Below are 14741 nucleotides of genomic sequence, written 5' to 3'. Positions count from 1 at the left end.
GACACTCCTTATGGTTTATGGGGATTAAAAAAGAGGAGTGTTGTGAATTTTTTATATTATAGGTTGGTTGTGTATGACACACATTTATGTTCAAACACCATATAAAGGTGAATTTTGTATAATAGGTCCCCTTTCAGGGACGTTCACACGGACAGATTTGCATGTCGCTCTCTCATACCACCCCGTTTATCTGCAGGACCCAATCAGAGATAATTGGCAGAAGTTTCCACGCTGCCAGAAAATCTACTAAGGGAACCAGCCTCTCGAGGCCAGCCTCTGGTGTTTGTTGAGCGGTCAGCTTGGTGTCCTGAAACGGCGCACCGGCAGGGAGCAACCAAACTGACCTTCTTTGAGCTTCCCCGTGCCGCTACGTTTCCGGGCGGACATGGAGACGTGTGCTCGCTGAGGACCGTTGCGCCCTGAAGCACATGAGGTGGCAGGGTTGGCAGAACGGCCCCCTGATGGCACCGAAGGGGGACGGGCACCGTGTAATGCGGTGAACACCGACCCACTCCGAAGGGGACTGCCATCAGAAGTCTGACCCTTCCGGTGTCAGGACTTTATCTTAGAGAATAGCATTTATCATTTAATTCCTCAGAATCAAATGCAGCCGAATATCAACCAGACAAGTAAAAACTTTTTGGATGAAAGGCTGAATATAATGTATTAAGACAGATAATCTTCTAAAAAGTATTTATCATATAACTCCTCAGTCCTCAGAATCAAATGCAGCAAACTATCAACCAGAAACGTAAACACGGTCTGGATGAAAGGCTGAATATAATGTTTTAACATAACTTCTGAAAAGTATTTATAATTTAACTCCTCAAAATTAAATGCAGCCACATCAGACAAGTAAAAACGGTCTGGATGAGACTGAATACAGTGTTAATACCGACATCAACTCAGGTGAGTATTTAACATTTCATTTCATCTGAAAACATTTACTAAACTTGGTCTACCATAGACATAGTCTGCAAACACATAGGCTACTTAGTTTGCACACGATCATAAGAGAGAGAGAAAGGGAAATTCCCATCTGCTCAATTCCCCATCGCATAGGCTATGCTGCGGACCCATTCACCCATAATCTACACATTGCCTCAGCAAATGCGAGATCTAAGGCCGCGATCTGTAGCAATCAGATTCATATTGTAGATACAGACCATAGACTGTAAAAAAATATGATGCAGACCAATAATCTACACGCTGCCTCGGCAAACGCGAGATCCGAGATCGAGTCAAGAATCTTTGTTGACTTTCTCTCCTCGAGAAGAAGCCAACAGGAGCAGATACTCTCGATAATGCAGATACACTCGATAGTACATATTACACGTCGGTAATTTTATGAATGAACACTGTCAGCTCCTTTTTTACTAGAGCTGACCGTGCAGCATTCGCCACTCCAAACCAGGGGCGTAGCACCAAATTTTGGGCCCTGGGTACAAACCATCTTGCTGGGCCCCCGTACCATGTATGTGTATGTATAGAAAACTGACTTCTAAGGGCCCCCCCTGCCTCGGGCCCTGGTTACTCAGTACCCTTTATCCCCCCAGTCCCACGCCCCTGCTCCAAACAAACAACACATTAATGGCGTGTATCCCCACTCGTAATGAAGCGAGGGCAGGGAGGAACACACGATCAAAAGTGCTGTCTGCTCGCCATTATATGTTTATATGCATTTTTTTTTGGACAAACAACATTAAATAGACAGACAGTTTCACACAGAGCGCTTGTGAAAAAGCTGACATCGATTGGGTCAGGTGTATAGTTTCCTGGTCCTATGACGTCCCGTCACGCCATTGGACTGATTTCACGAGTGCTTCATGACATGATCACGCAGAGGCGTTCTCGCAACGTTCTGACGCAGTGTCTCGTTCCCTCGATAAGGGAAATGATAGGCTAATATTTTGTAATTATAATTTAAATCTGATTAATTTTCTAATTGTTTGTTATAAATCAACATCTCAGGAAAATGTTATGGGGGTTCTAATCAAAATATGACTTGCTGTTACAGGGCATTGACTGCATAAATGTCCACTGTTGAGACGCCAGGAATTAAATCCTGTTTATCAGGCATTTTAGAGACACAAGCAGTATAGGGAAGTTAATTACATATCAATATTACTATGAAATATTACCTATTATTAGGAAAATGCTGCCAGTTATTACTCTCCTTACACTTCTTTTTTTCATTACGTTGCACCAAGAACACATTAATATGCAAATTAGATGCAGTGTATCGATACATTATATTCAATGGGAAAATCCAAGTATGGCCATTTTACCCACATATTGCATAAAGTAAGATGGTATATCAAAGCATTCAGTTATATATTTTATAACATAGCTCAGAATCATCTTTAAAAAACGTTTTATGTATTCGTGAATTAAAAATAAATCCCATTGTTTTTGCCTATACAAGCAATTTCATTTCATTACATTTTTTAGTCCTGGTGTCAACTACAGAGTACATATCATATGAATACAATATAATTTTTCAAAAAAAATGATGTGTCCATTTGTTTCTTATGCTCTAAACAATCTAATGACATGAAAAATTACAAAATTTGAAAAACTTTTTTTTCTGGGTCCCAGGAGGAAATGAAAATGTGTCACTATTACTGTCACTTTCATTTGTAAAGTAAAATCAAGACAAATGTTCCTTCATGGTTAATAATATCAAAATGTTTAAAATACTCACCATAAGCTTTAATGGGAGAATAAATTAGCTTATTTCAAAAGTCTTAAAATTACGTTTTTGAGAATGACCCATCTGTGCGTTTATATCTAGGCTATTTTGAAGAAAGTGTGTGTGTGCCACTTCATTTTCCAGTTTATATCATATAGGGCACATTTGTTTGCCATACTTCATTATTTATTATCGACCTAAAACAGTACACACTGCAAAAAATGCTTTTCTTTATTGTAAAATTATTTACAGTTTCTAGTCCAAACATCTAACAATTCTTAAAACAAGAAGTATTTATTAGACAAGCAAAAGTAATTGTCTTGTTTTGGGACAAAATAACTCAAAATGAAGTGAGTTTTTGCTTAAAATAAGATAAATAATCTGCCAATGAGGTGAGAAAAATAATCTTTAAACAACATTATTTTACTTACCCCATTGGCAGATTATTTATCTTATTTTAAGTACAAACTCTCTTAATTTTTAGTATTTTTTCCTCAAAGATAATAATTTTTACTTGTAAATGTTTCTTAATGTCAGAATTTGTAGATATTTGGACTAGAAACAAGAAATGCATTTTTTGCGGTGCTAAAGCAGATCTTTCAGCAGATATCTGTGGCTTCAGCTCTTGATTCTGACTAAGAGCGGTCCTGCGTCTCTTTTAGCAGCACAGTAATACAGTTTCCTCATCCATTTTGATTAAGTTGAAAACTTTAAGCTTTGTGAAAGCTTTGCCTAGCAACATAATAATAACAGGGCTGGTATCTGGCCGTAACTCGAGGCGTGCGGCGCACATGGGGTCCGCTTTCAGGAACCCGAGCAGATGTTCTGGATCAGTTCTGGCACCGCAGCATGTCGTCGCAGTGCTAACAATGCACTCGGTGCCGGTCACGTCATTCTGCTTTGGAGATCGCTCTTTGGTGACACTTTACAATACGGCTACACTAATATGCATTAATTCATGCTTAACTAATGCAGAGATAATCATGAGTTAATGTATGACTAATGGTGAACTAACCCATTTATTAATGATCACTGCATCAGCAACTAATGAAGATTCATCATGATTAATCGATTAAGTAATCATTAAATTGTTATTAGTTGTCATAATGTATTAATTCCTTAATAACATATTATATTAACTAATAATGTAAATGAATGTGTTAATTACCACAACGGGTCAAAGCTGCGCATTTCAGCTTCAGTGTCTGCTTTAATTCATCATTAGCTAATGATTTATAAAGGTGTCATTATGTTATGGCTTTACTTGTTGAGGCTCATGACTTTTAACTAATTGATTAAGTAATATGTAATTGTGGTTATGAGTTTTGAATTAATTTTGAATTAGTTTACATTTACATATAATCATTTAGCAGACGCTTTTATCCAAAGCGACTTACAAAAAAGGGGAGAGCAATAGAAGCAACGAAACAGACAAGGCCAACAACCTGTAAGAGCTGTAAGAAATCTCAATTAATTAGCACAGTACACTTTTTTTTAAAAAATTTTTTTAATTTTTTTTTTTTTTATAGACATCTACAACAAAAACTCACGTACACTCTAAAAAATGCTGGGTTAAAAACAACCCAAGTTGGGTTGAAAATGCACTAACCCAACAATTGAGTTGTTTTAACCCAATGGTTGAGTTGTTTTAACCCAGTGGTTGAGTTGTTTTAACCCAATGGTTGAGTTGTTTTAACCCAATGGTTGAGTTGTTTTAACCCAATGGTTGAGTTGTTTTAACCCAGTGGTTGAGTTGTTTTAACCCAATGGTTGAGTTGTTTTAACCCAATGGTTGAGTTGTTTTAACCCAATGGTTGAGTTGTTTTAACCCAGTGGTTGAGTTGTTTTAACCCAATGGTTGAGTTGTTTTAACCCAATGGTTGAGTTGTTTTAACCCAACAATTGAGTTGTTTTAACCCAACGGTTGAGTTGTTTTAACCCAATGGTTGAGTTGTTTTAACCCAACAATTGAGTTGTTTTAACCCAATGGTTGAGTTGTTTTAACCCAGTGGTTGAGTTGTTTTAACCCAGTGGTTGAGTTGTTTTAACCCAATGGTTGAGTTGTTTTAACCCAATGGTTGAGTTGTTTTAACCCAATGGTTGAGTTGTTTTAACCCAGTGGTTGGGTTAAATGTTGCTTAAGACAACCCAATTGCTGGGTAAGAACAACTCAACCATTGGGTTAAAACAACCCAATTGTTGGGTTGGTGCATTTTCAACCCAACTTGGGTTGTTTTTAACCCAGCATTTTTTAGAGTGTAGGCAAAATACAAAACACTGGATTTTGATAGCTATGATATAATTAGTAATAGTAATTAATTAGTTATTAGTGCCTCAACAAAGCCCCTTTCACACTGCACGTCGAACCCGCAATATTCCTTCTGTGTGAAAGCAACCACGTCCCGGAATTGATTACCGAATTGAACCCGGGTCGGGGACTTAGTAATATTGCGGGTTTGACCAAGGGGGTAATCTAGCGCTCGGAAAGCGTTCCACCCATAGGGGCGGCCATTGCTAACCAAGCCATCACCTGCTGTTAGCATCCCATTGACTCCCATTCATTTTTGAGTCACTTTGACAGTGAATAACTTTACATCAGAGGCGTTTAAAGACTCAATTTGTCCATTGTTTATTTCTAAAGAAACACGACAATGCATAAAAGGCTCCGTTACCTTGTATCTTACACTATCGCCCCGCAGAAGCTGTTTTTGTAAAAATAGGCTAACGATTGCGTCATAACCAACGCGACTCTGTCGCACAGTTGAGAAATTACCGTATAGACCTGAGGAGACGCTCGCAGGCAATCTTTTACTGTCTATGAGACAGTCGGGGGGACGTGGAGACCTAAAGTCTGATAAAGTCAAGGGGGAAGAATGGGGAGAAGCCCATAGTGAGCCAAAAGCAACGGGAGAAAATATTTAAACAACGTGATTCAGATTTCACTTTCCACAACTACTAGAAGACCTACAGCTGTCAGACAGGAGGCTCACGTCACATCTACGTCGTCAAGCTCAGTCTGAGCCGGCGCAGATCGCTCCGCCATCAGGAAGCGAGTGCTCCTTTACTGACCTCACTTTCCGCCGTTGAAGTCAATGGGATCGCTCTGTCCATTTCTTTTACTGTCTATGGGTTCGACCCGGGACGAGCGCTGTGTGAACAAAAGCCAAAACTAATGCCGCAACGTGTACGTAGTTATCGTGCGACTCCTAGAGCTTGTTTTTTCAATAACACAACCCTGCAGTGCCAGAAGAGCTCGTCGGTGTTTTAAACGCAGAGAGTGTTCGTCTACAAAAGAAACTAAAATTAAACAAGCAGAAATGAGCGCAAACTGGACACAAGTCGAGACCACGGAGCTCCTTACTATCCGCGCTGAAGCGGAGATCGCTCGCCGTTATACGTCACATCCGGATGTCACATGTCAACTCGACCCGGGACCGTTACGGGTTGTGTGTGAAAGCGCACATATTACGGTATTTCGCTGGCAGTGAGAATGGACCAAATCTAGCGGCCCGGGAACAAATGCCGGGTCGCATTATCCGTGTATTTGCCGGAATCGCAGTGTGAAAGGGGCACAAGTAAAGCCATAACATAATGACACCTTTATAAATCATTAGCTAATGATGAATTAAAGCAGACACTGGAAGCTGAAATGCATGGCTGTGACCCGTTGTGGTAATTAACATGTACATTATTAGTTAATATAATATGTTATTATGGAATTAATACATTATGACACATTTAACTAATAACTATTTAATTATTACTTAATCGATTAATCATGATGAATCTTCATTAGTTGCTGATGCAGTAATCATTAGTAAATGGGTTAGTTCTTCATTAGTAACTCATGATTATCTGTGCATTAATTAAGCATGAATTAGGCCGTATTGTAAAGGGTTACCCGTTGTTTTCCCATTGTGACCGAGGTGATAAGAGTTCATTGAGTCATTCAATGCATCAGCGGTAATCTGACAGCGAGTTTGAGAGCTCGTCACACAACAGCTTTCCTGCGGCAGACGTATGTTGGCAACGTTTCACCAGAGACGTGTAAAGGGGCGCTCACACACATACACACACATATATAGACACACGTATGACCTGTGAACAGGGTTTCTGAGTGTTTATTCCAGCTCGGATGCGTGGTAAGAGGAAATTGTTTACAGAGAAAACGTGTTTGTGGGATGAATGCTGAGCTGTACTCACATGGAGCCACTTGTGGTTCAAGTTTATGACCTGACAGAGGATGAGGAGCCATAAAACAACCCTTCCAAACACACACACACACACAGCCCCTAAACCTACCCATCACAGGAAACATTCTGCATTTTTACTTTCTCATAAAAACTCGTCCTGTGTGATTTATAAGCCTTTTGTAAAGTGGGGCCATGGGTAATGTCCTCATATTTCACCCTCTCCTGTAATACCTGTGTCATACCCATGGCATTATACACGTGTGTCCTGATATTACACACACGCACACACACACACACACACACACACACACACACACACACACACACACACACACACACACACACACACACACACACACACACACACACACACACACACACACACACACACACACACACATCTCTACAAAAAGTAAGAGCTCAAACGAGGGCCTCAACTTCATAATGCTTTGTTTAATCTTGTCATTTGAAATTTAGGTAAAAATGGATCAAATATAGCCATCATACTTACATCCACCCACCCAAGTCCCGTACATGTTTCTATACCTGAATATCACTCAGAAATTCATCACATTATTAAATTAAAATAGGTTTTAATAAAAAGATTGGGATGCACTTACCATACAATTACACCTAACGTTCTGTTTAAAGTTGGTAGCTATCCTGATTCAAGATTATGAGGAACATACATTTTTAAAAAGTACTGCAATATTTCATGCAAAAAATAAGAAGGGTCCGTTTTTGTTTAATTGCAACTTTAAAGACCATAGTACAACTAGTTAGTCATGACTGTTTCCCAAAATCTTAGAAACTTTGTGGCACATCCATCATTCAAACCACATTGGTTCAAACATTATAGGCATGGCCGTCAAAACCATTGTGTGTGTGTGTGTGTGTGTGTGTGTGTGTGTGTGTGTGGGACAAGACCCACCCACTTTTTACGACCAATGATATTGTACCCACTCACTTTTATCGTCTGTAATTCAGCACATCTGTTTACCCGTAACCGAGAAACACTTATTATTAAACACGTTAGATGCTTTATTTCCATTTTTATATTTTTTCAATTTTTAATGAAAATAAATGCCTTTCCGATCTGATATGTCATGGGTAAAGAGAGTGGAGCGCTTTGAAACAATCGGCATTGTAAAAGCGCTGTAGAAATAAAGTTGATTGATTGATTGATCTGCTTTCCTCCAACTGTGACAGAAATATATTAGCTTGATTATTTTAGAGGATCATCAGGTTGATGAGGCTGATTTAAGTCAACGTCAAAGTTGTGTCACTGTTTGCGTTTGAACTATGGTTTCAGGAATTGTTAAAGGGGGGGTGAAATGCTGTTTCAGGCATACTGAGCTTTTTACACTGTTAAAGACTTGGATTCCCTTCCTAAACATAGACAAAGTTTCAAAGACTAATGTTGGACGTTTGATGGAGTATTTCTGTGTCAAAAATACTCCTTCCGGTTTCTCACAAGTTTCAGAGAGTTTTTTTCGAGTATGGGTCGACTTGACGTTAATAGAGCGGAAGGTCCTTGTATGGGCCGTACGGGCTCTTCTCCCGGTAGGGTGCGCTCGCGTGACCAGAGCGAGAGAGGAAACGCACGGCCATAAACACTCTCAGCTGCAGATCCAGTCGTCCGTGAACACTTCTGTCGTTATAGTCCGCGCCGCGCTCCACTTTATTCCTATGGGTGACGTCGAGCGACTTCAACGCTTCAGCACAGCATTCTGGGAAGGCAGCGCTGCATTTGAACCGATTTGAACGCAGAAATGACGGGAAGCTTCACAACATCGCTTCAGTCGCGTCGCAAAAGTGGATCTCCACGGTCACTGCTGTCAGGACTTCACCAAATCATACCAAAGAAGAAGTGTGTTTTTGACAGAGCGGTCCCAGCGATAAAGGTTCGGTCCTGCTTTGGAAGCAGCCGGTGAGTAAAACTGCTTCAGATGTCTGTGCTGTCGGCTATCGGCGCATGAGTAAACATCAGTAAACGACACGATTGCGTGCTTCGTCATTCAAATGCGCTAACGGACTCCATTGTTGTTCTCTGTATAACGTTACACTAGTCTGACTCCGACGTGCAAAACCGTTTTGCTTGCTACTGCTAAGGTCTAGTCGCATACAATAGTCCATAAACCGAATCATGTCCTCATAAACTGCGAGTAAACACACAAATGTTGACAGGCCACTAAATACAGTCCATACCACAGAGACGGACGTCCTGCTGCTGCTGCTGTTTCTCCTGTTCAATTTATTTCAGCCTCCGAATGATTCTGGATCATTATCTGTTTTAGCTGAATCCGATCGATAGCCATGAGTTTCTCCACGCTTGAGGACGTCACCGCTTTGTTCTCGATCGTCATTCTTTAGCTCCGCCCACTCGATACGCCTCCAGGCGCTTGTTTTTTTCCGGAAAGACTCGGTACAGCCTATATTTCTTTTATAAATATGATAAAACTAAAGACTTTTCGGAGATATGAAGGATGCAATACTACTCTATAGGTACTCAAGATTGACATGAGATTGACTGAAACTGAGTGTTTCACCGCCCCTTTAAATTATGTTGGTAACAGTGGAACTTGAGACCCAGTTGGCTACCGATGCTTTTGGGAAACGCACCCCTGGGTGATTAAACTGGGGACTAGCATGACTATGGGAGTCTACTAAGCACTAATCCAGCATTTCGTCAATGAAAACCAAGCTCTTAACACTGGCTTGTCTCTGCGAGTGGGGGACAATAATCTTGAGGGTGGTGGATTTATGTATAAAGCACTGGATCTCCGTTCCAGGCTATGAATGACCACATTTTCATTACAACACCAATCCAACATTCAAATACACAAATGTGTAAGTATTGAACTTATTCACCATCCTATAAAACATCAACCAAATGCACAAAGTAACAAGCCGTCATGAATGGTGTACAGTGGCCAAATATGTCCTAATCTAATGCATGAGAGATAAATCTGTCTTCGAGGATCTTAGCAGAACTGCAGACTCCGCCAGTATTGGAGATACTAAAGTAACTTCTTCCATCTATTGTTCCAGTCATGGATATTGTCTTTTTCTTTACTTGGCAGGAAGAGGTAAAGCGAAGGGTTCAGCGCATTCCTGATGAGTACCGAGTAATGAGTTCCTCTCGAAATCTTTAATCATGCAAACCTCAGACCTCTCTCTTTGGATTAGGAACAAGAGGAGTTTCCTTGCTTTCAGTAACGGCTCAGCGAGTGTGTGAGGGTTGGGGCCAAAATGTCCGATGGTACTTTTATTGCATCTGTTATAATATTGACTTACAGTGGGAAGCGTTGCACCCCACCCTTCTGTGAAAGGCACACCAGCGTTCCCACCGCTGGCCATCGGGGCTGAATGCATGCAGTCGAGCATGATCTCAAAAACAAGCACAAATGTTGTTTCCTTCTTTCCTTTTGTCCCAGGCAAGGGCAGCTCCAGTATCTCCTCTGATGTGAGCTCCAGCACTGATCATACACCCACCAAAGCTCCCAAGAATGTGGCTACCAGTGAAGGTAAACCATCTGGTCTTTATTATGAGCCAAAACGCCTGCCTAACTCCCATTGGCTCTTCCTTTTTGCCCTCTCTCTCTCACTCTCTCTCTCTCTGAAATGCTTAACATTTTGGATCAAACGCGTGTGCTTGTAGGATAACCTGGGAATTGAAAACAAACTCAATGTTCCCAACTAATAGTGTGACCCCAGTGTGTGTGTGTGTGTGTGTGTCTGTTTTTCTTAGAGCTTCTTGTGAAATTAGGAAAGCATCATCTCTACTAGGGGTGACCCCAAATAGTCGAAGACTCGATGCATCGATATGCGGAGCCGGATTTGACCACCCATCTCACAGTCGAATCTTTGCGGGTTATGGTTATGAAACGAGGATCATACCATTTTGGCAATACAGAGGTGCTCAATATTTTAAAGGGGGGGTGAAACACTCAATCTCATGTCAATCTTGAGTACCTATAGAGTAGTATTGCATCCTTCATATCTCCGAAAAGTCTTTAGTTTTATTATATTTATAAAAGAAATATAGGCTGTACCGAGTCTTTCCGGAAAAAAACGAGCGGCTGGAGGCGTATCGTGTGGGCGGAGCTAAAGAATGACGAGCGCACACAAAGCGGAGACGTCCTCAAGCGTGGAGAAACCCGTGGCTATCTCAGCTAATACAGATAATGATCCAGAATCAAATCTGAGGCAGAAATAAACTGAACAGGAGAAACAGCAACATCAGGACGTCCGTCTCTGTGGTATTGACTGTATTTAGGGGCCTTTGTGTGTCAGTTTATGAGGACATGATTCGGTTTATGGACTATTGTATGCGACTAAACCTTAGCAGTAGCAAGCAAAACGGTTTTGCACGTCAGACTAGTGTAACGTTGCAGGTAACTTAGTTAAACTGTTAGTTTTTTTTGGTTAAATTTAGTTCAACTGTCAACACGCTTATAAAGTTAAACTGTGGACATGTTTGTAGCTAAAGTTAGTTCAGTTGTAAACACGTTTACAGCTATTCCAAATGTTGATCTTTTATACTTGAAGTTAGTTAAATTGTTAACATGTCAACAGTATTTAAACACTTAGGCCATGTCTACACTAATACGTTTTCATTTGAAAACTTATATTTTTCTCTCCGTTTTGTCCTTCCGTCCACACTGAGACAGCGTTTTAAGTCAATGAAAATGTATCGTTTTGTAAACGCTCTCCAAAGCGGATACATTTGAAAACGCCGTCTACGCGTCGTAGTGTGGACTGTGAAAACGGAGGCTTTTTAATACAATGACGCATTTTTAGCCATGTGATGCAGTCAAATGACCAATTCAGCCAAGATGGTGAACGACATTGTACAGCAGTTGTTTTGTATGCTTTCTGTTTTGTCAGCCTTGTTAAATATTAATGTCAGTTTGTACATACTGTGACGAGCACTCACAGAGGAATCAGCGTCGCCCTGGCAACCAACGGAGAACACCTGCACCTCCTCGTCACCGGCTGATCGGTCACAGCTGCTCCCCATCAGCCCGCATGCTCTTAAGGAGCACACGTTGCACTGAGAAGGGGCGCTTGAAGCAAATGCAACGCTGTGCTAATCTCTCTCTCATCTCTTCACAGAAAGCAGCGAGTGACCGACAGCCCAACCACTTTGGAGCACGTCTGGGCACCCACTTTCACTTTCCCCAGAAGCGGAGAGCACGACGAGCACACCGGAAGCACAGGCCACCTGAACCCGGAGCAGCACACTTTCACCAGGCACCTCACCACCCTCAATAAAACCACCCTCCGGGGCTTTGATTTTCACATACCTCTTGTCGAGTGATTCTTCACCCCGTGACAGTGGTGGAGAATGCGGGCAAGACAGTGAAGAATCACCGACGAGATCACCGCTCCAACACCAAAAAAAAAAAAAAAAAAAAAAAAAAAAAAAAAAAATATATTTCCCCTCTTTCTCTCTGTTTATTTCACCAGCACCACCGAAGGCGGCACGCGCGTCCCCGCGATGGAGGACGTCTTACAACGCCTCGCTGAAGTAAGCATCCGCCAGCAGCAAATAGCTGAACATCTCGCCACTCGCCTGGGTCGGACGGAGGATGAACTCGCCGCCATCCGGGCGACCGCAGCACAGCGGGTTCCGCTACCAGAGCCTCGGGCGCAGGCCATCCGCCTGTTACCCAAGATGACAGCTGATGACGACGTAGAGGCCTTCCTCCAGGTCTTCGAAAACACCGCCCACCGAGAGGGATGGCCCGCGGGCGAGTGGGCACGCGCGCTGGCCCCCCTCCTCACCGGTGAAGCACAGAGAACTTACTTTTCGCTCCCCCTGACGAGCGCCGACAGTTATGTCACCGTTAAGCGAGAGATCCTGGCGAGACTGGGCCTCTCCCCGGTGTGCGCGGCCCAACAGTTCCATGAGTGGGAATACAAGCCCCGGGTGCCAGCCCGTGCCCAGGCCGCCGAACTCAGCCGCATCGCTCAGCACTGGCTGTTGGACGGAGGTCCCACCGCAGCGCAAGTAGCGGAACGGGTGGTCGTCGATCGCCTCCTGCGCGCCCTGCCTCGCGCCCAACGACAAGCCGTCGGCATGAGGAACCCACGTGGCGTCCAGGAACTAGTGGACGCGATCGAGCTGGCGGATGCTGTCCATTCCAGCGGGGCCGGGGACCGCCTGCCGCCATTTCCCCGGAGGGTGGTCCAGGAGCGACGCCCGCTCGAAGGCACCGCGCGACCAATCAGCAGGCCGACGGTTCCCCCGCCACGAGACGAGCCCATGCCAAGTGCAGATACACCATCACCTCCGCGAGCCTGGCTGGCAGGCTGCATCCTCCATCAACGAGTGCCGGCGGGAGCCCCCGAAGCAGAGGTGAAGGTTGATGGGAAGCGGTTCCGGGCGCTGTTGGACTCAGGCAGCGCGGTCACCCTCATGCAGTCGCGTCTGTGTGCCCGTCGAAGCGGCCCGGAAAATTTCCTACCGATCACATGTGTGCATGGAGACACTCGCCAAGTACCGGCCCGGGAGATGGTCATTTCGTCCCCCCAGGGGACCTGGCCGGTGGAAGTAGGCCTGGTGAAGGACCTGCCGGTGGCCGTGCTGCTTGGAAGGGACTGGCCCGGCTTCGAGAAGCTACTGTCCGCCTCTACGCAGCCTGCCAGCCAAAAGGGGAATCGTCGAAGACCGAGGCGGCCGTCTGGACCCCGCCGCCGACCCGCCCTGCTCGTCTCCGACAGTGGGAGAGAAGGTGAGGCCCCCTCCCAATCTACTAATCTGTTTTATGATGTGTACCAACAGGCTGCTGGAGGGGGCTCTTTCGCCAAGGAACAGCGGGAGGACGACCGACTCAAGCACTGTTGGGGCCAGGTGCGAGTAGTAGATGGAGAAGACGTCCTCCCCCGGCCTCACCCTCTCCCACATTTTGTTGTCGAGAATGGCCTGCTGTATTGTGTCGCCCAGCGAAGGGGGGAGGAGAAAAAATTACTAGTTGTACCTCGGGCCAAGACTGAGACCATCCTGGAACTGGCCCATTCCCACCCCATGGCAGGCCACCTCGCGGCAGCCAATAACGCTCAACGCATCCGCGATCGCTTCCATTGGCCGGGCCTGGACGCCGAAGTAAAGCGGTTTTGCCAAGCCTGCCCGACCTGTCAGGCCACGTCGCCCAGGACTCTTCCCCCCAGCCCACTCATCCCGCTGCCTATTATCGAGGTGCCCTTCGAGCGGATTGGAATGGACATCGTGGGGCCGTTGCCTAAGTCTGCCCGAGGGCACGAGCACATCCTGGTCATCGTCGACTATGCCACCCGGTACCCAGAAGCAGTTCCCCTACGGAAGGCCACCGCGAAGTCCATCGCCCAGGAGCTGTTTCTGCTGGCCAGCCGAGTCGGCCTTCCTTCGGAAATCCTGACTGACCAGGGAACCCCCTTCATGTCCCGGCTAATGGCAGACCTCTGCCGGCTGCTGCGGGTGAAGCAGTTGAGGACCACCGTCTACCATCCCCAAACCGATGGGCTCGTAGAGAGGTTTAACCAGACCCTCAAGCAAATGCTCCGGCGCGTGGCTGCCGAGGACAAGCGGGATTGGGACCTCATGATCCCCTACGTGCTTTTCGGGATCCGTGAAGTGCCCCAGGCCTCAACTGGCTTCACCCCCTTCGAACTCCTGTTTGGCCGTCAACCTCGGGGCCTCTTGGACGTGGCCCGGGAAGCGTGGGAGCAGCAGCCGGCCCCTCTTCGGACCATCGTTGAGCATGTCCGGCAAATGAGGGAACGGATCGACCGAGTGATGCCGTTAGTCCGGGAACACCTCACCAGGGCCCAACAGGCGCAGCAACGTCTCTACGACCGGGCAGCACAACCAC

At 44.7% G+C, this 14741-nt stretch overlaps 1 protein-coding gene across 1 annotated transcript in view; it reads left to right on the top strand.

Annotated features, from left to right (window-relative positions):
• si:dkey-192l18.9 (F-box/LRR-repeat protein 7) overlaps window positions 1–14741 on the top strand; it is a 95725-nt gene that overhangs the window by 11412 nt on the left and 69572 nt on the right. Inside the window, exon 2 of the mRNA XM_067434983.1 lies at window positions 10323–10412. Within this exon, the coding sequence (XP_067291084.1) occupies window positions 10323–10412 (90 nt within the window). The remainder of the gene's footprint in view (window positions 1–10322; window positions 10413–14741) is intronic.

The sequence above is a fragment of the Pseudorasbora parva genome, chromosome 24, assembly GCF_024679245.1.
Source record: "Pseudorasbora parva isolate DD20220531a chromosome 24, ASM2467924v1, whole genome shotgun sequence".
In the NCBI taxonomy this organism is placed as follows: domain Eukaryota; kingdom Metazoa; phylum Chordata; class Actinopteri; order Cypriniformes; family Gobionidae; genus Pseudorasbora; species Pseudorasbora parva.
This window is presented reverse-complemented; position numbering and strand designations above follow the sequence as displayed.